Below are 26,536 nucleotides of genomic sequence, written 5' to 3' on the forward strand. Positions count from 1 at the left end.
TTGTTTTTCTTTGCGTTTATTCATCTCTAATGTTGTTTTTTAAATCTGTCCACAAACTCATATTATTAGTTACTACTATGTTAGGTACATTTTTCCCTCACTGCAATGGCAGTAATCTACACAAGAGCCCAAACCCAGCACTTCCCTCCACCTCTCCAACAGACAGTGGTGTTAGACCAAACGGCACCCTATAGTGCACTGCTTTGGACCAGAGCCCTATGGCCCTGGTCAAAAGCAGGGCATTTAATAGGGAATACGGTGCCATTTGGGACACAACCTATCACTATAGGATGCCCTCACACACCACTATAGTTTTTTTTCTTTGAAAAAAACAACTAAGAAATTAAGGGTCAACAATATACACTAACTGGACAGTTTATTAGGTACAAAATGGATTGCTCCTATAGACAGTAAATCATGTGGCAATGGCTTGCTATATAAATCAGGCACACAGGCACCAAGGCATTCAGTTACTGTTCGACTGAACGTTAGAATGGGCAAAACGAGTGACCTAAGCAACTTTGGGCGTGGTGTCAACATGCCAGAAGCAATATATTAGAAATGGCTGCCGTCCTGGGCTTTTCAGGCATGACAGTGTCTAGGGTTTACTGAGAATGGTGCTACAAATAAAAAACATCCAGTCAGCGGTAGTTCTGTGGGCAAAAACAGCTCGTTGATGAGAGATCGAAGGAAAATGTCAAGAATCATGCAAACTAACAGGTGGGCCGAAAAACAGACAAATAACGGCGCACTACAACAGTGGTGTGCAGAACGGCACAACTTCTTGTCACGGATGGGCTGTTGCAGCAGACGACCACCAAGTGTTCCACTCCTATCAGCTAAAAACAAGAAGAAGCGGCTCCAGTGATCACGCAATCACCAACTCTGGACAACTGAGGAGTGGAAAAACATTGCCTGGAACATGACAGTGAGTTGTACTTGAGTGGCCTGCGCAGTCCCCAGACATCAACCAAATAGAACATATTTGGGATGAGAAGGAACAGGCTGTACCGCCGTCCAATCTGCAGCAGCTGGGTGATGCCATCGTGTCAGCATGGACCAATCTCCTTTTGAACATTTCTGACACCTTGTAGAATGACACAAGAATTTAGTCAGTTCTGGAGGAAAAGGGGGGTCCGAACTGGTGCTAGATAGGTGTACCTAATAAACTGTCTGGTGAGTGTCGCTAGGCACCAATTAAAATATTTCAAGCATGTTTCAGGGAGATTTTCAGTGCAAAAAGCAATTGAGGAAATATTTAAGATTGCCTGTTGCCTGTCTGGGACATTCATATTATCACATATTATCACATTATATATAGTGCTCCAAATTGGTGCAGTGGTCTAAGACACTGCATCTCAGTGCTAGAGGCGTCACTAAAGACCTTGGTTTGATTCCAGGCTGTATTACAACTGGCCGTGATTGGGAGTACCATAGGGCGATGCACAATTGGCCCAGCATCGCTGGGGTAGGCCGTCATTGTAAATAAGAATTTGTTCTTAACTGACTTGCCTGGTTAAAGCATTTAAATACAAAATATGACATATTCTGTGGGTAATTTAAGAGTACGATGTGGATTAGATTCATTGGATCGAACATGTGTGTCAGTTTGAGGGCAAGTCAGTTACCTTTAGGTCACTTCTCCTATCGTTGGCAGGGCACTTGTCCTATCTGCCAATGGGAGGGAGGAGTGGGCGGGACTAGCACTTGGGTTTATGCTCTCTTTTTAAAAACACAACATCTCTAGTGCTATAATGTTCTGTACAACATTAAACAACACATTTTTTTTCTTTTTTTCTTTCTTTCTTCTCCATAATAATGCCAAAGCAATAATAATAATAATTATAAGAAGAAGACTCCATCTCATCATGTTACTCCATCTCATCAGGCATCAAATGTCAAACAAATGTACGAACATCACACAAACTGACAATACAAATCTAAGAATAAAAGGCCTCAATACCAGATAGTACACATCATCACCTTCTAATGGTGCCACAGAGAGAGAGAGTGACAGGTTACGGAAGAGAGGAAGAAGAGAGAGAGAGGGTACGGAAGGGAGGTAGAGAAGAGAGAGAGAGAGTACGGAAGGGAGGTAGAGAAGAGAGAGAGAGAGGGTACGGAAGGGAGGTAGAGAAGAGAGAGAGAGAGAGGGTACAGAAGGGAGGTAGAGAAGAGAGAGAGAGGGTACGGAAGGGAGGTAGAGAAGAGAGAGAGAGAGTGACAGGTTACGGAAGAGAGGAAGAAGAGAGAGAGAGGGTACGGAAGGGAGGTAGAGAAGAGAGAGAGAGTAACAAGTTACGGAAGAGAGGAAGAAGAGAGAGAGAGGGTACGGAAGGGAGGTAGAGAAGAGAGAGAGAGAGTAACAGGATACGGAAGAGAGGAAGAAGAGAGAGAGGGTACGGAAGGGAGGTAGAGAAGAGAGAGAGAGAGAGTAACAGGTTACGGAAGAGAGGAAGAAGAGAGAGAGGGTACGGAAGGGAGGTAGAGAAGAGAGAGAGAGAGAGTAACAGGTTACGGAAGAGAGGAAGAAGAGAGAGAGGGTACGGAAGGGAGGTAGAGAAGAGAGAGAGAGAGAGTAACAGGTTACGGAAGAGAGGAAGAAGAGAGAGGGTACGGAAGGGAGGTAGAGAAGAGAGAGAGAGAGAGAGTAACAGGTTACGGAAGAGAGGAAGAAGAGAGAGAGAGGGTACGGAAGGGAGGAAGAAGAGAGAGAGAGGGTACGGAAGGGAGGTAGAGAAGAGAGAGAGAGAGTAACAGGTTACGGAAGAGAGGAAGAAAAGAGAGAGAGGGTACGGAAGGGAGGTAGAGAAGAGAGAGAGAGAGAGTAACAGGTTACGGAAGAGAGGAAGAAAAGAGAGAGAGACATACACACAGACATGAAAGGATAAAGGGATTGAAAGGGGGGAGGGAGTGGACAGAACAAAATTGGAAGGTCACAAATGAGAGAGGATGAGAAAGAGAGAGAGAGAGAGAGAGAGAGAGAGAGAGAGAGAGAGAGAGAGAGAGAGAGAGAGAGAGAAAGAGAGACAGATGTGGGCTAAGTGCTTTTGGTGAGCTTACAAAATACCAAATCCAGGAAGTGCTTGACACAGAAGGCACGGTGGCTTTGACACTACAGTCTACATCCAAACGGGCACTCTATTCCCTAAATAGTACACTACTTTCGATCAGGGTTCATAGCACTAGTTTTGACCGGGGCTCAATGGTCCTGGTCAAAAGTAACGGACTATATAGGGAATAGAGTGCAGTTATGGATGTAGCCTGTCTTTAAGGAAACACCACTTAGAGAACTTCTAAACTCATATAAGGCGCTCTAATGAGGATAGAAGTAAAACACGTAAACCAAAAGTAAGGCTGCTGTTCCGATCCCAGGCTCTCGCCGTCAACCAATGGGCAAAGAGGGCGAGAAGGCAGGACTTATCCAATCAAATAGTTTAGTGATGTTTACAATCATGAGTAGGGATTTTTTATATTTGCATGTTCACTGTGTGCAGAACTGTGTGTGGTATGATGCTCTAAGACAATACCATGGCTATGGTATGTGATACTAGGTATAGGTTCATATTTTGATATCAAATTATATTTTGTGATGTCAACTTGAATCTCATACAAGCACTTAATAATAACATGACAATAAAGTTTTGATTGGATTATTGATTGATTGATTGATTGATTTATCGGGGCGAGGGGATGGAAACGGCAGCTGTTTACTCCAACAGAATGTGACTCATTACATTTTCATAAGATATAGGTTTTGGTCTATCGATAAAGTCAAAATAAAATGACTACTTTGGGAAATGATAAACCTTGCACAGTGCTCTTTATAGACAGCAGGGTTGGGGTCAATTCCATTTAAATTCCAGTCAATTCAGGAAGTAAACTGAAATTCCAATTCTCTTCAATGGGGAAAATTTGGAATTGGAATCGGGTTGACTTTCTGAATTGACTGGAATTGAAATGGAATTGACCCCAACCCTGATAGACAGACATTCCAACTAGTGTTTTCCTCACAACAACAAGCCTTATATTTATTATTATTACCTATATTCATAACCTTCTCTGTAAGCTTCTCTTCTTGAAATGAAAATAAACAAAGGGATTTTTTTCTTATCTTCTTGTCTTTACAAAAGCTACACACACATTCTACCGGAATGTATCTATGGATTTGTTAGTTTTTTTTAATGCTTACTCTTTTCTACTGTTCTTCTTCTTCTCTTAAAAAGAAATGAATCTAGTCATCTAAAAGACGGCGTACCCCAAGAGTACAACAGTTTCCTTTCTCAGCTTCGGTCCCCCGCTCTGTGAGGGAACTTACTCTTTTCTCTCCTCCATTTTTCCTCCCCCTTGTTTTTTTTCTCTTTTTCTGGTAAAAGGAATGAAATGAAAGAGTGTGACACGGTCGTGGAGCCTTGGTCACCTGACCAGACGTGTCAGCTGATTGTGTTCGGGATGCACAGTCTGTCTGTCGGTCCCGTGTCCCCCAAAACAGTCTTCTGTTTGTTCAGTTGTCAGTTGGTCACCACGACAACGTAAGAAATAACCGCTATCCCACGTCCGACTCTGAACATGCTGGCATTTCTGCTGTAAACACTGACCTCTGACCCTTCACCTACATTTTCACTTCTTGACCTTTCACCTTGATCTCTTTTGATTCATATGTATATCTATTGTTTCATCATCATCAACTAATAAGTGCTTTTTCTTTTCACAGAAGCCACAGAGAGATGCTATCGGTCTCTTGTAACGAGAGACAGATCCACACCACTTTGTATACCACTACAGCTTTCTATTCACAATACCCTAGAACCATTTTTTAAACATATATACTTTAGCTTTATACTGTATACTCAGATATCATTGTTCTATAAGAGCCCAGAAACACTGGTCTATACTGTAGATCTCCCTTGACGACATACCATACATAGACAGGCACTAAACTGAGGGGAAAACAGGAAATGACAAACTGCTCCTCTGTTCCCGTGGTGACCTTGGAACAGCCATCCGACCAATGAGGCAGTGATAACAGGGTCCAGGATCATCTTGTCCTTGATCATTGTCATGTCAATAGTTGTCTGTTAAAAAGTTGCTCCTGTTGCTCCTGTTGTGTTTTTTGTTGTTGTTGCAGACAGTTGGATAGCTTAGCTTGAGTTGACAGCTTGAATGGTTCCGGGTTGAACCGCGGTTCCGAATCGGTGCTCTTGAACAGACCATAATATGACCTTGAAAGTGTTGTGATGAAGTTTGGCCTATTTTGACACTTGTTCTGCTAAAGATTTCCTCCATTCACAGCGGTGGGTTGTATAACTAATCAACAACGTTACTCTTATAAGTATTATTATTCTCGAAACATGAAGTAAAAGGTCTGATAAAATCATTTTTGTGTTCTCTGGAATAGTAGGAGGTCACAGTTTCTTTTTGCTCACATACTAATATTAAGACTCACAGCAGCAAGAGGACAATCTCGATCAAATCATCACAATTAGCCCTCTTGGTAGGAGATGGAATGGAAAACAGGAAACGTTGAAATATAGAAGAGAAGGCCTCAAAAGTCCTACACTGTACTGTGTGTTTGTACAAGGGGGGTTTTGGTTGGTTGGGAAAATGGAGAGGACTGCACTGAACTCCCGGGATGTAAATATTAAAAGAAGAGAGATAAAAATGGAGGATGTTTAAAAGGGGTTCCTAAAGAGGTATGTGAGCTGTTGTTTACATGACCCTCTCCATGGACATGGTTCTCAGTCCGTGGCCCTTGAAAGTCAAGGGTCAGGGGGTCGTGACCTTGACAATGACCTTGAACTATATAAAAGAGGTGATATGAACTTGACATCCAACCTATGACCCCCAAACAACTTCCTTCATGTCTAGTTGAACCGCTTTTTCCCTTCACTCTGCAGGATGACATTGTTGTTGTTGTTTAGTCCCCCATCACTCCTTCCTCCCCTCTGGTTAGACGGTCAGAGCCGAGGGAAGGTGACATGGTGAGAGACATCCTCATCCCATGCTCTCTAGGTGAATCCCCAGGACTAATGCTCTCCCCTTCCAAATCCTCTTCTTCTTCCTCCTCTTCCTCCTCTTCCTCATCCAACTTCCTACTACTGACGAGGCCACTCTGTTTTTTCCTGATTGTGGTGGAGGCCCGGTTAGAAGCCTCGGGGTGGTGGTGGTCGTAGCGACCCTCGAGGTCCCCTTCCTCTGGTGTGAGGCCGTTCTCCGTCCCCCTCTCCCTCTCCATCCTGGATGAGGCCCACTCCTCCAGGGGGGCCCGGTCTTCAGCCTCGCTCAGATACCTAGGATGGGACAGGATCAACTTTAGGAAGTGTTACCCATGTCATACACGTCATAAGCAGAAGAGTCTACTTGAGAGTCTACTGTGTTTTTTTCTATGCACTGATTATAAGTTACTCTGGATAAGAGTGTCTACTAAAAGCATCTCTTACCTCCACAGGGCCAGGGGGTTGGGGTCGGCCCTGGGTTGGGGAGGCCTCTGAGGCCCGTGGTCACCCAGGGCGGTGGGGATGGGGGCCCTCCTCTTACGCCTGGACTTGCTGGTGTGGTTGACCTGGAGGTGCATGGCCATGAGCTCGGCCGAGGAGGTGCGGAAGGGACAGAACAGGCACTGGTTGAGGGTATCCCCTGCTCCTCCACCTCCTCCTGGTACTCCATCCTCCTCCAGACCTCCGAGCCCAGGGGAGGGGCGGCGGGAGAGGTCCAGGGGCTGGGACAACAACCCTCCCTCCTGGGAACCCCGAGGAGCTGACCCCCCTCCCTTCCGCTCCCTCCCATTAGCTGGCACCATACGGCTGGTGGTGAGCGGTTTGCGGCGGGACACTTTAGGCGCCTTTGGTGGGGTTGGGGTGGGGGTGGAGGTTGGTGACTCCCCCGTCCACCCTCCCTCCATCCCTCCCTGGTACAAAGCCCCCATCACCCCGGACAGATACCGGTACTGGCTCTCCAGATCTGCCTCTCTCAGTCCTGCCATGGCCTTAGCGTGTTCCCTGTCTCTCTGCTCGGGGAGGCCCAGTATCCAGGGCTGGTGCTGATTGTGCCTGGAGGAAGGCGTCTCCTCTAGGCCTCTGGTGGCCGAGCTGTGGTTGAGGCTCTGGGGCCGGCGCTGTTTGGCCATCCCCTCCCTCCCCTCCCCCTGTGGAGCTCCCCCTCTGCCTAGGGAGGCGGTGGTGAGGCCTGGTGAGGAGGCGGTGGATGAAGAGGCTCCCATGGTGTTCCTCTGTTCTCTGTGGTGCCTCTGGAGGTGGTACTTTAGAGAGCCTGACTGGGTGCCAGCATAGTCACAGTGGGGACATTTATACGGTCTCTCCCCTGAAAGAGATACATACACAAGTTGTGGTTATCAGGGCACTGGTACAATGGAGGAATGTCAGTAGATGGATAGTAACATTTGTATAATTATAATTCTGCTCAAAAACCCACTGAACTAAAGATGGAGCAGCCCATCTGGCATTTGCCCAAACTTCACTATGGACAGTCTGTTTCTTTCCACAGAGGAAAGAAAAACAACAATTCTGCGGACCTTGAGGCCCGGATTTCTGATATAGGGCACTTTTTTGGCTGCTGTTAAGGTGACACGAGTGTCAAATGCACGTTAGTTTGCAATTTCGTCATGTAAAAACTGATGCACTGGCATTTTCCAGCCCTAACGCCAGGTTTGACCAATTGACCTGTCTTATGTCAGAACTCTTTCTCTCAGATGGAAGGAAATATTTTAGGCGTGTCCTTAAACACATGATCCAAAGTGCTAATTTCAGGCAGGGTTGGTAGAGATATTTTAAGCCCAACCAAAAGCTGGTTCTAGTGGTAACACGGTTGCTATGTCATGAATTTCGACAGCGGAAAAACAGCCTATCCAGGTTTTGACTTGCAATGACATACCATTTTTTTTATTTACGTACTTTTATTTGACTAGGCAAGTCAGTTAAGAACAAAATCTCATTTACAATGACTGCCTAGGAACAGTGGGATAACTGCCTTGTTCAGGGGCAGAACAGCAGTTTTTTTTATATCTTGTCAGCTCAGAGATTTGATCTACCTTTCAGTTACTGGCCCAACACTCTAACCACTAGCCTACCTTCATCCCCCTTCGAGCACTCCACAGAGCTGGGCTTTACAGAAAAGTGGCCAGAAAAAAAACATTGCTTAAAGACAAAACTAAGCAAACATGTTTGGTGTTCGCCAAAAGGGATGTGGGAAACTCCCAAACATATGGAAGAAGGTACTCTAGTCATATGAGAATAACATTTAGAATTTTTGGCAATCAAGGGAAACGCTATGTCTGGCGCAAACCTAACACCTCTCATCACCCCGAGAACCCCATCCCCAATGTGAAGCATGGTGGTGGCAGCATCATGCTGTGGGGATGTTTTTCATTGACAGGGACGGGGAAGCTGGTCAGAATTGAAGGAACGCTGGATGATGCTAAATACAGGGAAATTCTTGAGGGAAACCTGTTTCAGTCTTCCAGAGATTTGAGACTGGGACGGAGGTTCACCTTCCAGCATGACAATGACCTGAAGCACACTACTAAAGCAACACTCGAGTGGTTGAAGGGGAAACATTCATATGTCTTGGAATGGCCTAGTCAAAGCCCAGACCTCAATCTGGGGTTTGGGGTGGCAGGTAGCCTGGTGGTTAGTTTTGGACTAATAAACCGAAAGGTTGCAAGATTGAATCCTTGAGCAGACAAGGTAAACATCTGTCGTTCTGCCCCTGAACAAGACAGTTATCCCACTGTTCCTAGGCCGTCATTGTAAATAAGAATTTGTTTTTAACTGACTTGCCTAGTTAAATAAAGAAAGAATAAAAAGAAAATCCAATTGAGATTCTGTGGTACGACTTAAAGATTGCTGTAGACCAGCAAAACCCATCCAACTTGAAGGAGCTGGAGCAGTTTTGCCTTGAAGAATGGGCAAAAATCCCAGTGGATAGATGTGCCAAGTTTATAGAGACTTACCCCAAGAGACTGGCAGCTGTAATTGCTGCAAAAATGTGGCTCTACAAAGTACTGACTTTGGGGGGGTGAACAGTTATGTACGCTCAAGTTCTCTTTTCTTTTGTCTTATTTCTTTCACAAGAAAAAATATTTTGCATCTTCAAAGTGGTAGGCATGTTGTGTAAATCAAATGATATATTGAATATATATATATATATATATATATATATATATTGACATTGAAGCCATGCAAATACTTAGAACAATGTGGACTGGAAACAGATTCAAAATAACATATTTAGCAAAGACGGGATAGGTCTACATTTTACCATTTTGTCTGTAAGCTCTTTAACTAACTATAATGGACTAACATTTGGATTCCAAGTCAATATATAAAAGACCGTAAATACACAACTTGAAGCAACCACATATTCAGCCATGGAGCACTTTCTGATTGGCAACGCCTCGACACACCCACAACTTGTTTTCTCATGAAAAACCCAACCCTTTCGCGGCAACATTAGCATCTGCGCCGATAATTGTGCTTGTGAAAATAGAACAAATATTTCTTACACATCCCCGAACCTACAGTGCTACTGCCCAGCGCTTCGATTGACCATTGCATTAGGTTCATTAAAATAGAGCCAATAGAGTACATGAGAGGAAACTATATGGTTATTAAAGTATTAAATGAGGTTGTAGTTACACATTTCAAACAACAGATGGCAGTGCTCCATCACAATCTAGAACCCTGACTGGCTTCAATTGTACTTAACTAGGTAAGTCAGTTATGAACAAATACTTATTTACAATGACGGCCTACCCTGGCGACGCCAATTTTGCGCCGCCCTATCACGGCCAGATGTGATGCAGCCTGGATTCAGCCTATGGACTACAGTGACACCTGTTACACTGAGATGCAGTGCCTTAGACAGCTGCGCCACTCGGGAGTCCCTAACTAGAGTGACATGGAGGACATTCCATGTAATACCCCATCAGACTCAAAAGGAAGTGTTAAAAGTAAATAGTGCTAGTGGCAATTTATTGAAGTATAATTATTTGCCAAATGAATTTGAACAGACAGAGCAGAGGATTGTGTCTAAGAATCAGCAACTTTAATAGTAGGAATTTAATGAATGGTGTATGCACTTAATTAGATGTTAAGTCCCCAATATAGGGTTAGGGTTAGTTAAGGTTAGTTGAAATTTTGTGTGCTAGAGTAGACTGTAGTGTTAGTTATTATTTGTCTGAAATCCAAATGGATGTCTAGCCCCTTACTTTCTAGCCACTTTGACTCTCATTGAACAGGTGGAAGCGGAAGATGGAAGATATGGCGACATTTCCACACAGCCAATCAGAAAGTGAGATGAAGTTATTACCGTAACGCTTATACTGTATCTTATCCAATCATCTCAGATCTACAGGAGTGCCTAGGCCCTAAGTTGGATAGATACGCATAAGCGTCCTAGGCCCTAGAGTGTAGGGTTTACGGACTAGGGGTTGATTTGAGATCCAGCCATTGTTAGGTGAGTTGGGGAGGGGGGGGGGGGGGGGGGGGGCTAGTGGCAGGCTCACCTGTGTGAACTCTCAGATGCACTTTAAGGTGATGGGAAGAGCGGAAAGCTTTACTGCAATAGGGGCAGTCTTTCACCCCCGTGCCTCGCACACGCTCCCTAGAGCTCACCGAAGAGCCTGACGAAGAGCCAGACAGACCATTCTCTCCTGGAGAGAGAGAGAGGGAGGGAGAGGATGGGGGGAGGGCGGGGAAGGGAGAGAGAGAGTGAGAGGACGGGAGAGAGAAAGAGGGGGGAGAGCAAGAGAAGAAGGGAGGGGGAATGAGAGAGCAAGAGAGAGGGAAGAATGGAGGATAGAGCGGGAGAGAGGGAGAAAAAGGGAGGGAGAGGAAGGGAGAATAAGGGAGGGAGAGGAAGGGAGAATAAGGGAGAGAGAGAGGGAGAAAAAGGGAGGGAGAATAAGGGAGGGAGAGGAAGGGAGAATAAGAAAGACGGATCAGAGATTTGACAATGGAAGAAATTTAGCGAGTGATATTTATAGCTAATTGAGTTGCTAGCATCTACACTCACCCACTCTTTCTACAAGCGTTTTATTTGTGTCCTGTTTTTCTCTAATGAAAATGTAAAATAAAAACGGAAGACATATTGGAGACGTTTTGTTGGGGTGAAGTCATGTCACCGTACCTTGGAACTGTGACATCACTGAGTGGAACCCTCCGACGACTGCTTGTTGATGCTGAGATCCACTTTGAAGTTTGGACTCCTGTCTTCTTTCAGTACTACTTCCTCTCCCTCCTCCTCGTCCTTCTGCAACCCGGCTCCCCCCTCCATCCTCCTCTCCTCCCCCGGTGTGGCGCGGAGGGTGACCGTGGCTCTTCTGGGGCCGCTGGACGTGGACGCGGGCGTGCGCCACCACCTGCTGCAGGCTCCGGAACAGCTTCCCACAGTCGGGGCACTCCCATGGGGCTCCGGAAGACGACGGCTCCTCCCGGGGATCCAGACCTCCAAGGTAGGCCCTGACCTGCTCAGATTCCCCCACCACGGTGCTCCTGGATGTGGCTCGGTGCTGCTGCTGCTGGGCCTGTTGAGCTGCTACCAGGCTACGAGCTACAAACTGCCACATGGCTATCTGGTCTCCTCCATTTGTTGTCTCTCTTCCTCCTCCTCCTCTTCCTCCTCCCCCGTTACCGTTCCCCATCTCCGCAACCTGAGCCACTGCCTGGAGTCGTTCCATGCAGCTGGCGCCGCCGTCGCTAGGCAACCCCAGGTAGCCTAAGATGGCAGATTTACTAGAGAGTCCGGCGCCGTCCCTGTCGCCCCTTCCTCGTCCGCCTCGCCCCCCTCCACCACCACCTCCACCCCCACCACGAGCCAGCAGGAGGCTGGAGTAGAGAGCGTTGAGGCCCTGGTTGGTGACTGAGCCTTTGGGCCCTCCTTGTTCAGCCCCGGCGCCAGGGGCCACCTGCCCCACCAGACCGGCCTTCAGGCCCAACTTGTTGAGGTGCACCTGTAACAAAGTTTAAAGTCACAACACATCTTCAATAGTTTGACAGCTGCTATTACAGAATATACTGACACACACACACACACACAAGGTCACACACCTTCATGTGGTTCTTGAGGAACCAGGGCTCCTTGAAGCCACGGCCGCACACCTGACACTTGTGGTCCAGAGAGTCCTTGTGCTTCCTCATGTGGCCCTTCAGGAACCAGGACTGGGTAAAGCGCTGGCCGCATGTCTCACAGCAGAAGGCAGGCAGAGGGGATACCCCTGGGGCCGGGGCCGGGGCTGTGGTTGGGGTGATAGTGGGGGTGGGCAGGGGTGCGTCTGGAATGGGGGTGGCGATGATGGTAGTGGTGGTTACAATAGGGATGTGTCTGGGGGTGTAGGGGGGCAGGGTGGGGAGGTCCACAGGTGGGGAGAGGGACAGGGAGGACAGGGAGGGGTGGCAGTCCTGGAGGTGTGCGGCCAGGCGCTCCTCCTGGCTGGCAGAGAAGGGACACAGGGTGCACTTGTATGGGTTGTGGAGGATCCGGACGTGGCGAGACAGCTCCGAGGCGGTGCGAAATTTACCTTTGCAGGCATGGCAGCGGAACGCGGGCGCTGCCGCTGTGACGGCGGTAGCTTTTTCCAAGATGGTGGGACCCACACCACCCAGGCCGCAGGAGGAGTAGGGAGAGGTGAGGGAGAGAGAGAGGGGCAACTCCTCGGTCAGCAGAGGGGTCAGCTGTGTGCTGTCGTCCATCAGGAACTGCTGGAGGATCTGGTGATCCATCTGGAGAGCCTCCTCTAGGGCTTCCCCATCCCTGTCCTCCCCTCTATGGCCCTGGGTGAGAGATCTAGACAGCGGGGGGCTCTGGCGTTGGATGTAGTGGTTCTGCCCGACATCCTTGTGGTTCTGGTGGGTCTTGAGCTGTGTCTTGGACCCCGTCCCAATGATGCTACCGGACGCGGTACCGGTCCGGTACAGAGCTGAGGCGCGGCGGTCCCTGTCTAGACTGTGAGCGCGGGCGTGGAGCGACAGGATACTCTGAAAGCGGAACTTCTTCCCACACACCAAGCAGGGGAACTTGAGCCCGGCCACACCCCCAGAAACACCCACCACCCCAGGAATTGATCCTGACAGACACCCTCCGTCCTTATGGAAGAGCTGGAGGTCCAGCTCATCACTACAGGTGGCACCCGGCTGCCCGGAGGACAGAGCCAGCTCCAGGGCCCCGAACCCTGAGAGAGGGGCTGACGATGTCGGAGTGGCCGGAGGAGAGCTCTCCAGAGAGGGGCTACACACCTCCCGAAGACCCCCTGGGAAGAGAGCAATGGCTGGGGTGGGGGACAGAGGGACTGACAGCCTCTCTTCATCCTCTTCTTCATTGTGGTGATTGAGGGGGAAGGGGGAGAGGGGGGAGTAGGGGGTGGTATCTGGGGTGTCGGAGGTCGGGGTGTGGGACAGGGCTGTGGGACTGAGGGGGACAGGCAGGTCCAGGAGGCTGTGTAAAGGGGAGAGTTGGGAGCAAGAGTGAAGGGAGGCCAGGGGACTGTGGTCCAGAGATGGTAGTGTAGGGGGTGACTGGGGCGGCTCACAGGACAGAGCCAACACACACTCAGGAGGAGAATCCATTCTCTGAAAGAGAGAGAGAGAGAGAGAGTCAGGTGATGACATGGCAGTATCAGATTGAGAGAGTGAAAAATGTCAAATTGTCATTAGAGATCAACAAGGAAAGGACTTGATTTGTATTATTTTTACATATTCAGAAATAATGTACAGGAGAGGGTATCATGCCTCATATCTGGATATTGAATTACATGATGCAAGACAATGAAGAACAGTTTGTTCTCATACCGCTTCATTGCTGGAGAGTATGGAGAGCGAATGAATGACATTTTATTTTCGTGTTAAATCGCTCGTTGGCAACCCATCCCTTTTGGGATTCATTTACACATAAACCAACTTTACAATAATTGACTGTGATGATTCAGTGATAATTCTTCCGGTGTTCTGTACAGAACTCACCAGTAGTATGTGTGATGCTATGCCATGCTTCAGTTTCTTGGCAGAGGGGGCCTCCTTTAGTGCTCTGAGAAACACACACAGTCAATATGTTATCACATATGTTTAAAAAATATGTTAAAACACACATATTTTACATTATAACTGCTCCTGCTGCATAATCCATTACACCGAAAAAAAATTACATATTGTTCATCCATGTGGTGTGTGTGTGTGTGTGTGTGTGTGTGTGTGCGCGCGTAACATGCGTCAGTCTGTCTATCTCTCTTTTTTACAGGTGTGTGCTTAAACGTGTAACAGTTGATCACCTGTTTGATGTTAACTTAACCATATGTTTGATGTCTGTGTATATGAACGGGGGTGTATGTGTGTGTGTGCGTGTTTTCATTTCACGGCGTGTGTATTGTGTGTGTGAGCTAAGCGCACCACAGGACACGGACTGTCCCAAACAGGATGGGCGCGAGATGTTTTGACTTCCCCACACACCCTTCCTCTGTACTCATACAGTAGCAGCTTAACCTTAAAAAAGTCCAAGCCCACTTTAACTAACATATGGAATTGTTTTAGGATGGTGATACCAATGATCATTTAGCAATTTGATTTAGAACTGTAGGACCCCTGTAAGTATTAAAAAATATATTTGAACTTTAAACATTATTTGATAAAATATTGAACTTGGCATTTACTACTATAGAAATGTACTGATGCCATAAATGGCAAAACAGAGAGTCAATAAATAAATCATAAGGAATAAGGTTTTGCAGTGTATTTCCTATATCGAGGAGATAAAATAAAGCTCAGGAAATATTTTTGTTTTTTGGACACATATTCAACCCCTTTTTTCGGGGGTGGGCACAAAACGACCTCTGTACTTCCATTCTTTATTTTATACCGGTACCGGTTACATTCAGACGAGTCCCGTGACACTTGTGGGGGTCGTATAGAGAACACCATTGTGTTCGTGAGAGTCTCTTTCCATAGAGTGATCGTAAAACATTTAAATGTGTTAACCCTCGCAAGGCGGCAGGCCCAGACGGCATCCCCAGCCACTTCCTCAGAGCATGCGCAGACCAGCTGGCTGGTGTGTGTACGGACATATTCAATCAATCCTTATCCCAGTCTGCTGTCCCCACATGCTTCATCATTGTTCCTGTACCCAAGAAAGCTAAGGTAACTGAACTAAATGACTATCGCCCCGTAGCACTCACTTCTGTCGGCATGAAGTGCTTTGAGAGACTAGTCAAGGATCATATCACCTCCACCCTACCCGACACACTAGACCCACTTCAATTTGCTTACCGCCCCAATAGGTCCACAGACGATGCAATTACCATCACACTGCCCTATCCTATCTGGACAAGAGGAATAACTATGTAAGAATGCTGTTCATTGACTACAGCTCAGCATTAAACAACAAAGCAAACTACCTGCCCTCCAGGACACCTACAGCACCCGATGTCACAGGAAGGCAAAAAAGATCATCAAGGACAACAACCACCCGAGCTGCTGCCTGTTCACCTCGCTTCCATCCAGAAGGCGAGGTCAGTACAGGTGCATCAAAGCTGGAACAGAGAGATTGAAAAACAGCTTCTATCTCAAGGCCATCAGATTGTTAGACAGCCACCACTAGCACAGAGAGGCGGCTGCCTACCTACAGACTTTGTATCTTTGGCCACTTTAAGAAATGGAACACTAGTCACTTTAATAATGCCACTTGAAGAATGTTTACATATCTCGCATTACTCATCTCATATGTATATACTGTATACTGTATCCTTCACTATCTATTCTTTACTATCTATTGCATCTCAGCCGCTCTGTCACTACTCATCCATATATTTGACATATTCTCGTCCCATTCCTTTCCTAGATTGTGTGTATAAGTTTTTGTTGTGGAATTGTTAGATATTACCTGTTAGATACTGCTGCACTGTTGGATCTAGAAGCATAAGCATTTGTAAACCTTCAACCAGGGATGAGGAAGGCCGACAAAGACGGATGTGGTGGATTAAGATGCAGCCCATGCATTCATTTTTATTATGTTACTTAGATTGACGCACAGGTATTATTCAGACACACACAGACACACACACACACACACACACACACACACACACACACACACATCTGAGCCTACAGAATCACAAGCAACCACACACACAAATCTGAACACATACAACCACACAAAAAACACACAAGCCACTGCATTTGAATGTTTACAAGAACAGACGCCAATTATATGTCAGGCATGTTTTCACCCGCAACTTTAGTAACAGATCAGCGAAGAAGCACTTGAAACACACGGTCGTATACAAGGTCATCATCATTATGGCTAAACAATCTGTGTGTGCAGATCTGTGTACGCTCTGTACGTCTGTGTGTTCATATATACTGTGTGAGTGTGTGTGTCAGCGGGCCAGGACCACAAAAAGCCAGTTGACATTTTAGCTCCGCCATAACAAACAGGGATATCACACCGTATCAATCATACTCTGTCTCTTCCTTCTCCCCCTTCTCTTCCCTCTGCTCCCTCTCTTCTCTCTCTCCTTCTTAATCCACCATTGTTGTTCCTTCTTTTCCCTGTCTCTCTTTCTTTCTTTCTCTGTTTCCCTCCCTCATTGTGATTCCATTCTCCTCCCATCCCCCTCTCTTTCTCTCTCATTCTCTCTCTCTCGCTCGCTCCTCCTTCTATTATTCACTAATTTTCTTTCATTCTCTCACTCCCTCTGTCTTTCTGTCCTGCGGCGGAGCCAGTTGGCACGGTGCCAGGGAATGCTGATATCAGCTGGTAGATTGGGGCCTGCCAAAATGGCGAAGAGAGAAAGAAGGGACGAGGTAGACAGCGAAAGAGAACGATAGAGAGAGAGGAGGGAGTTAGAAGAGAAAGAGAGAGATAGAGAGGAGGGAGTTAGAAGAGAAAGAGAGAGATAGAGAGGAGGGAGTTAGAAGAGAAAGAGAGAGACAGAGAGGAGGGAGTTAGAAGAGAAAGAGAGAGATAGAGAGAGAGGAGGGAGTTAGAAGAGAAAGAGAGAGATAGAGAGAGAGGAGGGAGTTAGAAGAGAAAGAGAGAGATAGAGAGAGGAGGGAGTTAGAAGAGAAAGAGAGAGATAGAGAGAGAGGAGGGAGTTAGAAGAGAAAGAGAACGATAGAGAGAGAGGAGGGAGTTAGAAGAGAAAGAGAGAGATAGAGAGAGGAGGGAGTTAGAAGAGAAAGAGAGAGATAGAGAGGAGGGAGTTAGAAGAGAAAGAGAGAGATAGAGAGGAGGGAGTTAGAAGAGAAAGAGAGAGATAGAGAGAGGAGGGAGTTAGAAGAGAAAGAGAGAGATAGAGAGAGAGGAGGGAGTTAGAAGAGAAAGAGAGAGATAGAGAGAGAGAGGAGGGAGTTAGAAGAGAAAGAGAGAGATAGAGAGAGAGGTGGGAGTTAGAAGAGAAAGAGAGAGATAGAGAGAGAGGAGGGAGTTAGAAGAGAAAGAGAGAGATAGAGAGGAGGGAGTTAGAAGAGAAAGAGAGAGATAGAGAGAGGAGGGAGTTAGAAGAGAAAGAGAGAGATAGAGAGAGAGGAGGGAGTTAGAAGAGAAAGAGAGAGAGAGAGGAGGGAGTTAGAAGAGAAAGATAGAGATAGAGAGAGGAGGGAGTTAGAAGAGAAAGAGAGAGATAGAGAGAGAGGAGGGAGTTAGAAGAGAAAGAGAGAGATAGAGAGAGAGAGAGGAGGGAGTTAGAAGAGAAAGAGAGAGATAGAGAGAGAGGAGGGAGTTAGAAGAGAAAGAGAGAGATAGAGAGAGAGAGAGGAGGGAGTTAGAAGAGAAAGAGAGAGATAGAGAGGAGGGCGTTAGAAGAGAAAGAGAGAGATAGAGAGAGGAGGGAGTTAGAAGAGAAAGAGAGAGATAGAGAGAGGAGGGAGTTAGAAGAGAAAGAGAGAGATAGAGAGAGAGGAGGGAGTTAGAAGAGAAAGAGAGAGATAGAGAGGGAGGAGGGAGTTAGAAGAGAAAGAGAGAGATAGAGAGAGAGAGGAGGGAGTTAGAAGAGAAAGAGAGAGATAGAGAGAGAGAGAGAGAAGGGAGTTAGAAGAGAAAGATAGAGATAGAGAGAGGAGGGAGTTAGAAGAGAAAGAGAGAGATAGAGAGAGAGGAGGGAGTTAGAAGAGAAAGAGAGAGATAGAGAGAGAGAGAGAGGAGGGAGTTAGAAGAGAAAGAGAGAGATAGAGAGAGGAGGGAGTTAGAAGAGAAAGATAGAGATAGATAGAGAGGAGGGAGTTAGAAGAGAAAGAGAGAGATAGAGAGAGAGGAGGGAGTTAGAAGAGAAAGAGAGAGATAGAGAGAGAGAGGTGGGAGTTAGAAGAGAAAGAGAGAGAGAGAGAGAGAGAGAGAGAGGAGGGAGTTAGAAGAGAAAGAGAGAGATAGAGAGAGAGGAGGGAGTTAGAAGAGAAAGAAAGAGATAGAGAGAGAGGAGGGAGTTAGAAGAGAAAGAGAGAGATAGTGAGAGAGAGAGGAGGGAGTTAGAAGAGAAAGAGAGAGATAGAGAGAGAGGAGGGAGTTAGAAGAGAAAGAGAGAGATAGAGAGAGGAGGGAGTTAGAAGAGAAAGAGAGAGATAGAGAGAGGAGGGAGTTAGAAGAGAAAGAGAGAGATAGAGAGAGAGGAGGGAGTTAGAAGAGAAAGAGAGAGATAGAGAGAGAGGAGGGAGTTAGAAGAGAAAGAGAGAGATAGAGAGAGAGAGGAGGGAGTTAGAAGAGAAAGAGAGAGATAGAGAGAGAGAGAGAGAGAGAGAGAAGGGAGTTAGAAGAGAAAGATAGAGATAGAGAGAGGAGGGAGTTAGAAGAGAAAGAGAGAGATAGAGAGAGAGGAGGGAGTTAGAAGAGAAAGAGAGAGATAGAGAGAGAGAGAGAGAGAGAGAGGAGGGAGTTAGAAGAGAAAGAGAGAGATAGAGAGAGGAGGGAGTTAGAAGAGAAAGATAGCGATAGATAGAGAGGAGGGGGTTAGAAGAGAAAGAGAGAGATAGAGAGAGAGGAGGGAGTTAGAAGAGAAAGAGAGAGATAGAGAGAGAGAGGAGGGAGTTAGAAGAGAAAGAGAGAGATAGAGAGAGAGAGAGAGAGAGGAGGGAGTTAGAAGAGAAAGAGAGAGATAGAGAGAGAGGAGGGAGTTAGAAGAGAAAGAGAGAGATAGAGAGAGAGGAGGGAGTTAGAAGAGAAAGAGACAGATAGAGAGAGAGAGAGGAGGGAGTTAGAAGAGAAAGAGAGAGATAGAGAGAGAGGAGGGAGTTAGAAGAGAAAGAGAGAGATAGAGAGAGAGGAGGGAGTTAGAAGAGAAATAGAGAGAGGAGGGAGTTAGAAGAGAAAGAGAGGGATAGATAGAGAGGAGGGAGTTAGAAGAGAAAGAGAGAGATAGAGAGAGGAGGGAGTTAGAAGAGAAAGAGAGAGATAGAGAGAGGAGGGAGTTAGAAGAGAAAGAGAGAGATAGAGAGAGGAGGGAGTTAGAAGAGAAAGAGAGAGATAGAGAGAGAGGAGGGAGTTAGAAGAGAAAGAGAGAGATAGAGAGAGAGGAGGGAGTTAGAAGAGAAAGAGAGAGATAGAGAGGAGGGAGTTAGAAGAGAAAGAGAGAGACAGAAAAAGATAATGAACCGTAACTGAATTAAAAGATCAGATGGTGATTTGATGGTGATGTGATTTGTCCTTTTCAAATATGAAAAAAAGAGACCGGTAGATAGTGAACTGGGGTTTTGTTGTAGGTGGCTATTCATAGTGGTGGTGTGGAGATAGATGGCGGACAGTGTGTCTGTGTGTGTGTTCGCATCGTCTGATGTGATGGCATTGTAATATGAATGTCTGTTGAATTGTTCTGTTGAGGAATGAGGAATGTGTGCTTGATCGGATTGCAGATTATCCCAATGGAACCGTAATAAAGCATACACTAACTAACTGATTTTACAAAGACTTGTGAAAGCTTACAATTATACTCATGTTTTCCCTAGTATCACACACACGCATACAATACAGTAAAATATTTAAATCACCACTGTGAATGAACTAATTTTATTGTACAGGTTAACAAGAGTTTGGGCCATATACAGTACATGCATGCAAGTATCAAAGATGCAATTCAATCGTATCACTACGACTGTGTCGGTACAGCGTGTTAACAACTCAGTATGTGTATTTGAAAGACTATACCTCAGTGGAGAAAGAATGTACCAATGTAACTATGTATAAAGTACACCTACTCATTCAAATGTTTTTCTTGAACCCTTGAATGAGTAGGTGTGTCCAAACTTTTGACTGGTACTGTATTTGTGGTTGTGAGCTGGACACCGCTCAGGCAAGTTCATGCATGGCCATTACGATTCTTCATACGAGGGTGTGGATCCTAATGTATTTATAATATTGTCTAGAGGCTCATCATGTTTACTGAAGGCAGCTGAGAATCAGGATTTCTATGGATTGATGTTTGATAAAGGGGTTGTATGAGACTTCTGCATCTAGTTTCTTAATGGCTTTTAGTTACACGTTATAGCCAAAGTATGTCGGTGCGCGTGTGTCACGCGTGTCTTTAAAGCTTACATGTGTCTTAGAATGAAGAGTTTGTGTGTGTGTACTGTAAGTACGTGTGTGAGGGCCGATGTTTTTAAGGGTGTGTGTGATCGATCCTGTGTTTAAGTGTGTGTTAGTGTGAAAGAGTGTCTGCCTGAGAGCGTATGTGTTTAAGTGTGTATGCGTTAGTGAAAGTGTGTGTGTGTGTATGTGTGTTCTCTCTGTGTGGTACAGTAACTCAGAGCCTGATGTGTTTTTTATCGCCGTGGTCACGCGGAAAAACTTCCCCACAGACGGGATTCATTTCCTGTATTTCACCTTTCCCTGAACCCCCTCTCTCTTTTTTACTCCCTCCCTCGCTCCCTCTAACTATCTGGATCGGACTCTTTCGTTATCCCCCCGTCACAAAGAAGGAGGGAGGGTACCTGACTTCTCTGACTCAGTCTTCTGATTCTTGCCCCTTGACCCCGTCTCACCTCTCTTCTACTCCTCTTCACCTCCTCCTCTCTTCTCACTCGGTCTTTCCCCTTCCACTGGGTGGTGATCAGTAGGACACAACGTAGAAAAAGTTTTTTCAACAGAGAAAAGCCAACATTTATGTCTACTGGACAGGACCCTGTTCTTGCCTCTTCTCCTTTTCCTCTTTATAGTTGTCATCCAGGGAAGTATGTAAAGGGACATATGATGACGCAGAAGTAACATGTAGACTGAGTATGAACTGGAAGTGTAACGCTATAAGCAGATGTTAGTGTGCATTAAAAACCTCAGATTCCTTAGCAGACATTCCATAGATGAGTCTCTCACTCAAGACTTCAAATGTGCAGATCTCATCTCTATCAAGGCATAATGCTTCATAAAACGATAGCAATTAGGCCAATCTAACCTCAAAAGTGTCCTTGTAACTTTTATGTGTTACAAGTGTTAGATCTTCTGTAACATGAATGTGTGTGTCTTAAGGGCTGAATCAACTGGTAGTTTGATCCCCACTGGCCTGCCAGACCAGACAGATTCCATTACATCATGAATATTGACACTGTCTGGGAGACTGGGTGGTCAAGCAGCAAGCTGGCCTCTAGCTTAGTAAGTTTATTTGTATTAATTTAACCTTTATGTAACAAGGCAAGTCAGTTAAGAACAAATTATTATTTACAATGACGGCCTAACCCAGCCAAACCCTAACCAGAACAACTCTGGGCTAATTGTGCGCTGCCCTATAGGACTCCCTATCATGGCCGGTTGTGATAGCCTGGAATCGAACCAGGGTCAGTAGTGACGCCTCTAGCACTGAGATGCAGTGCCTTAAGACGCCTGTGCCACTTGGAAGCCCCTTGTAATTAATGTCCCTTGTAACGGTGAACATACACTGACTTATAGATTGTATCCTAAAGGGTACCCTATTACCACATAGGGTGCCATTTGGTACGCAAGCATATATTTCGCTCACCACACTTAGTCATCAGTTATGTGGTGAGTAGAGGCTACACGTAAGATTAACTTAATTACAGTGTAATTACTAGTTCCTTTCTCTCTCGGATGTGTTATCTCAGACCTTATGAAATTCTAACTCTAAGAGGTCTACTTGCACCATTACGGTTTCTTAGGTTTCTTGTTTTCTACAAAAACATTTACAAGGTTTGAGAGCTGAAAATGTTGATGGAATATGCTACTCTAAACTTGGTGAAGGGCTAAGAATTATTGCTTGTAAGTGTTTTAAATGTCACTAAGGAGGCCGAGCAGGTGTTTATCTATCTATCTATCTATCCCACAGACCCTTCATGACCCAATTAAATCAGTCACTTGGTTGGGATGCTCCAAGAGATAGAGAGAGAGAGAGAGAGAGAGAGAGAGGGAGAGAGAGAGAGAGAGAGAGAGAGAGAGAGAGAGAGAGAGAGAGAGAGAAAGAGAGAGAGAGAGAGAGAGAAAGAGAGAGAGAGAGAGAGAGAGAGAGAGAGAGAGAGAGAGAGAGAGAGAGAGAGAGAGAGAGAGAGAGAGAGCACCTAGATGTTGCACCCCTAAAGTGCTGTCCCGAGGAGATGCACTGCATTAAATACATGCTCCGGGAACTTTGACGACTACTAAGTATCTTTTAAACCTCTCGCTTTGGGCTGGATGTGTCAAATGTGTAGTTCATACATGCATAATCTATGAGCAGAATTACTGTCTTCTCTCAATTAGCCAAGAAATCCCTAGTTTAAAAGTGACAGTTTTTCTGGAAGCTGTCCCTCCATTTTTCCCCATATGGGCCAGACCTCTAGCAATTCAAGTTCTAGCCAATCAGCTTCAGCACCTTGCCATTTGACTGATTGCTAGCACTCACAGCAGAACGAGAGAGTAATGACATGGTGCACATATCTGCACATATCCCAGCTAGCAATGAGGAATCGGCCCTCTTCCGTGGGGCTGGAACTGATTGAATCGGGCCGGAATCGGGTGTCGGCCCGAAATCAAAATGAATGACTGCCTAGAATCGGCCCAAGTACATCAGGCCGTATCCGTCTACCAGAATTCAGCCGACTTTGCCGGCATCTTACCAGAATCCCCCCAGAAGCGGCCCGATGCACATTTAATTACAGTGTAATTTAGTCATTTTAAATATTACTATTTTACATTTTATACATACAAATTATACCCATCCACAAAAAAGAAAACATTTTGTGTCAGCGTGCATGTGCCTGGCTCACCACAGGAGTCGCTATAGCGCATGTGACAAGGATATCCCAGCCGGCCAAACCCTCCCCTAACTCGGACGACTCTAGGCCAATTGTGAGTCGCTTCAATGGTTCTCCCGGTCGCGGCAGGCATAGGTCTCGAACCAGCATCTGTAGCAATGCAGTTTGCACTGCGGAGCAGTGTCTTAGACTGCTGCACCACTCAGGAGGCTCCATCCACAAAGTTTTTAATGCTTATTAATTGACTTGGACAAAGTATCAAAATACTTTACAGGACTCTTAAAGAATTTTGTTTAAATGTTAATTGTATTTTTTGATCATAGAAACAATGAGAAAATATGGAAAAATAAATAATGAAATGTTAATTATATAAAGCAGCCCGTGTAATCATCTGCCAGAGAGTAGCCTCGGCCCAAACCCCAAGTAATACATTTGGGCCAGTTAACTCACACCGGAATCGGCCAGAGCCCGAAGTAATATATACATTTGGGCCTGATAACTCTCACCGGAATCGGCCGGAGCCCCAAGTAATACATTTGGGCCAGATAACTCACACCGGAATCGGCCCAAGCTCAATCCCCAAATCCTAGCCATTAGTAATACTGCCAAAAGCGGCCCAGACTCGGGCCACATGACGTCGGAGTGCCCCGACTCTCAGCCGAAATTGGCCCAGATCCACTGTGCTAGCTGGGATGTAACGTAGTACGACATTTTCAGGGACCACTTTTGGCTCGGGAGTTACTTTCAGAACTAGTGGCTGAAATGTATACAAACGTTCTGCAGAATCTCTTTAATGTAGGCTACAAGACCGTAAAAAGTCACCTTCCCAATGAATCCCTTCCCCAGTATTCTATCTAGATTTATAACAGCATCTAAAGATGACACACTCTTTCCCTCAAACTGACACTTCTTGAAAAATATATAGAAATGTGAAATTATAAAATATATTTTAGGTTGCAGAAGCATGTTTATAAATCCATCTACATAGTTTGATTGATGGGGAAATCAAAAACTACAAGCTGAAAATTCAAAAAGGACAGGAAGGGAATGTGTTACAGTAGCCTGTTAGTCTACCTTATATCATATTACAATAGTTTCAGTGTGCAATAAAACTATGGTAGGTAGGGTGAAAACGGGAAATTTTTCGGTGGCTGTGGGATTTGAAACGGCTGCGACCAGAGTGTCTTGTGCTACTCCGGTCACCGCAGATGACACGTCTGCCTCTTATCTGGAGTGGAATTTCCTCCTCGCCCTGTATGATGATTTGCGTCAATAACGTGCAACCATTTTCAGTCGTTCTTTCCCCCTGCCTTCTCTCTCGCGGCCATCTCAATTAAAAAGCCACAGTAATGAAATAAATAACTACCAATAAACAATGCCCGGGTGCACAGCCTACACACGTAATGTCGTCGTCGTCGTCCCCCCCCCAAAAAAAAAACGCGTCCCGTTCGCAGCTGGTCTCCAGACATTAAGCTTGTAACATATGATCTTAAAATCCTCTAAGTGAACATAGTAACGCGATTGTTTTAAATCTCAAAACCGTTGAGGAGTCACGGTCCTTGTCTATTCTCTGTTTGTCATGTAGCCTATCTATCTCTCCCCCATGCTTCATCCATTTTGTTCCTACATTTTCTATAACAAAAGATTGAAAGGGAGGAGATATAAGACATGAGTGTTGCGACGAGGGATCGGGGGACGAGAAAAGTGCCATCATGGATTTCATCTTGAATTTCGCTGCCAATCTCCCCCTCCATCACCCTAAAACTAAATCAGACCTTCTCACATTTTGTCTAGCACACGTACGGAAGGCTACATAAAACAATCCCCCTATCTTATATCAACTTGCGTTTTCAGAATGTGATACAATGTTGCACGCAACACACTTGCTACTTTCTTGCGAAATAACTGTAGTCCGAAGAAGGTGAAAGGTAGCCAATAGCTACATTGAAGCTCGTACTCATGAGAGCTGAGGCTAGAACAAGTTTACCGGTTGTAATAGTATAGCCTACGAATCGTCCTGGTAAATATAGTAGTAGGCTAGTGGGAGGACGATATTTTTAAAAACCGTTTGGTAGAGTTGGATAGGTGTAGCCTAGCCTGCACACATAGAGGCTACCTACATTTGGTTAAACTGGTCATCTTAAAAATGTGCCGTACGCGATGTGTCTCCAACAAAATAATAAACCTGTCTAAATGCATCTCTGAATGGAATGTACTCGCGTTGCAGCTTTGTAAATCACACTGGAACATGTAGTTAACCAAGAAATATGTCCGCGGAGATCAAAGGTTCTCGAGCGTTAAGACGCGAATCAAATATATGCTGCTTGATCCTGATATGCAATTTATTTATGTCAAAACTGCGTTTTTATGTTTTAATGTGAACCAAACTCGATGCGCATGCATGGTTGAGTGCAATTGGCATTCAGAGTACGATTTTAATAGGCCTACTTAGAGCAATACATCAAATGTAAAACTTGATCAAAGTTGTACAATTAATAGGCTTTAATAGGCTACACTTGTGCGTTCACTTTAGCGGACTTTTAGTGCACTTCAAACATAATAAAGTAATTTACAGTCTAGGCGAATATGTTATCCGGCATTGCAAGTAGGACATTTTAGGCCCCAAGTTATAGCTGAAACTATTCCATCATGATATACCGTAGCTTATAGGGCTATCGCATGCAGACAGTCGGCCACGCGCGCATATACAACACCGGCCTCATACATGACACAGTAAAGTGCCGAAGTGCTGCAACATACATGCAGCACACACACCACACCACACCGAGTACAACACGCCAATCACTTTCAACAATCCACCCACTATACTAACGCATGGAAACTGCAAGGTGTAAACAAAATGCTAGATAAAAATGGACGTAATAAGCTTCAATCACAGCAACTAACGTTATAGGATGATTACCCGAATATGCCCCCCCCCCCCCGCCAAAAAGAAAAAAGTCGTCGCCACATATTTGTTGTTCATGAAGACAACAACATTCGCGATAAATACAACAATTTTGGAGAGGTTTTACTATAGTGCTACACAACCGCAGTTCCATACCACCCTATATAAAAGTGCACATGTAAACGTGTGGATAGTATATATTGTAAATTAACTAGATATTTATGATGAAAGTAAGACTCTATGTACTTACGGGAAAGGCGGCGGGCGGATTAATGACACGACACGTCATGATTACGTTTCACTTGAATTAAATACATTACGAGTTGGGGGAAAAAATGGAAATCAGGGTTGCTGTATACAAGCATACGCCGTTTCCCCCCTCCCTTAGCTCACCCTCTTCTCCTCCCTTTCTCCCTCTCTCTCGCATTTTTTCCAAAGATCCATTTATTGTGCAGTAGTGAGTGAGTGA

The 26,536-nt window shown here is 45.5% G+C and overlaps 1 protein-coding gene across 2 annotated transcripts; it reads right to left on the reverse strand.

The window, feature by feature from the left end:
• LOC109906203 (zinc finger protein 219) lies at positions 1–26,529 on the reverse strand. Of its 2 annotated transcripts, XM_031792963.1 has the most exons (7): positions 26,318–26,528; positions 13,974–14,037; positions 12,066–13,583; positions 11,146–11,968; positions 10,523–10,669; positions 6,441–7,320; positions 1–6,290 (listed from the first exon to the last, which is right to left on the reverse strand). In XM_031792963.1, the coding sequence occupies exons 3-7, from the start codon at positions 13,578–13,580 to the stop codon at positions 5,918–5,920; spliced, it is 3,738 nt and encodes a 1,245-aa protein (XP_031648823.1). In that variant the 5' UTR covers positions 13,581–13,583; positions 13,974–14,037; positions 26,318–26,528; the 3' UTR covers positions 1–5,917. The 2 variants fall into 2 exon arrangements, with proteins under 2 accessions (XP_031648823.1, XP_031648824.1); XM_031792964.1 differs by lacking the exon at positions 10,523–10,669 and having other exon boundaries at positions 26,318–26,529.
• Between the last annotated feature and the right edge of the window lie 7 nt (positions 26,530–26,536).

Source organism: Oncorhynchus kisutch, linkage group LG16 (assembly GCF_002021735.2).
Source record: "Oncorhynchus kisutch isolate 150728-3 linkage group LG16, Okis_V2, whole genome shotgun sequence".
Lineage (NCBI taxonomy): Eukaryota > Metazoa > Chordata > Actinopteri > Salmoniformes > Salmonidae > Oncorhynchus > Oncorhynchus kisutch.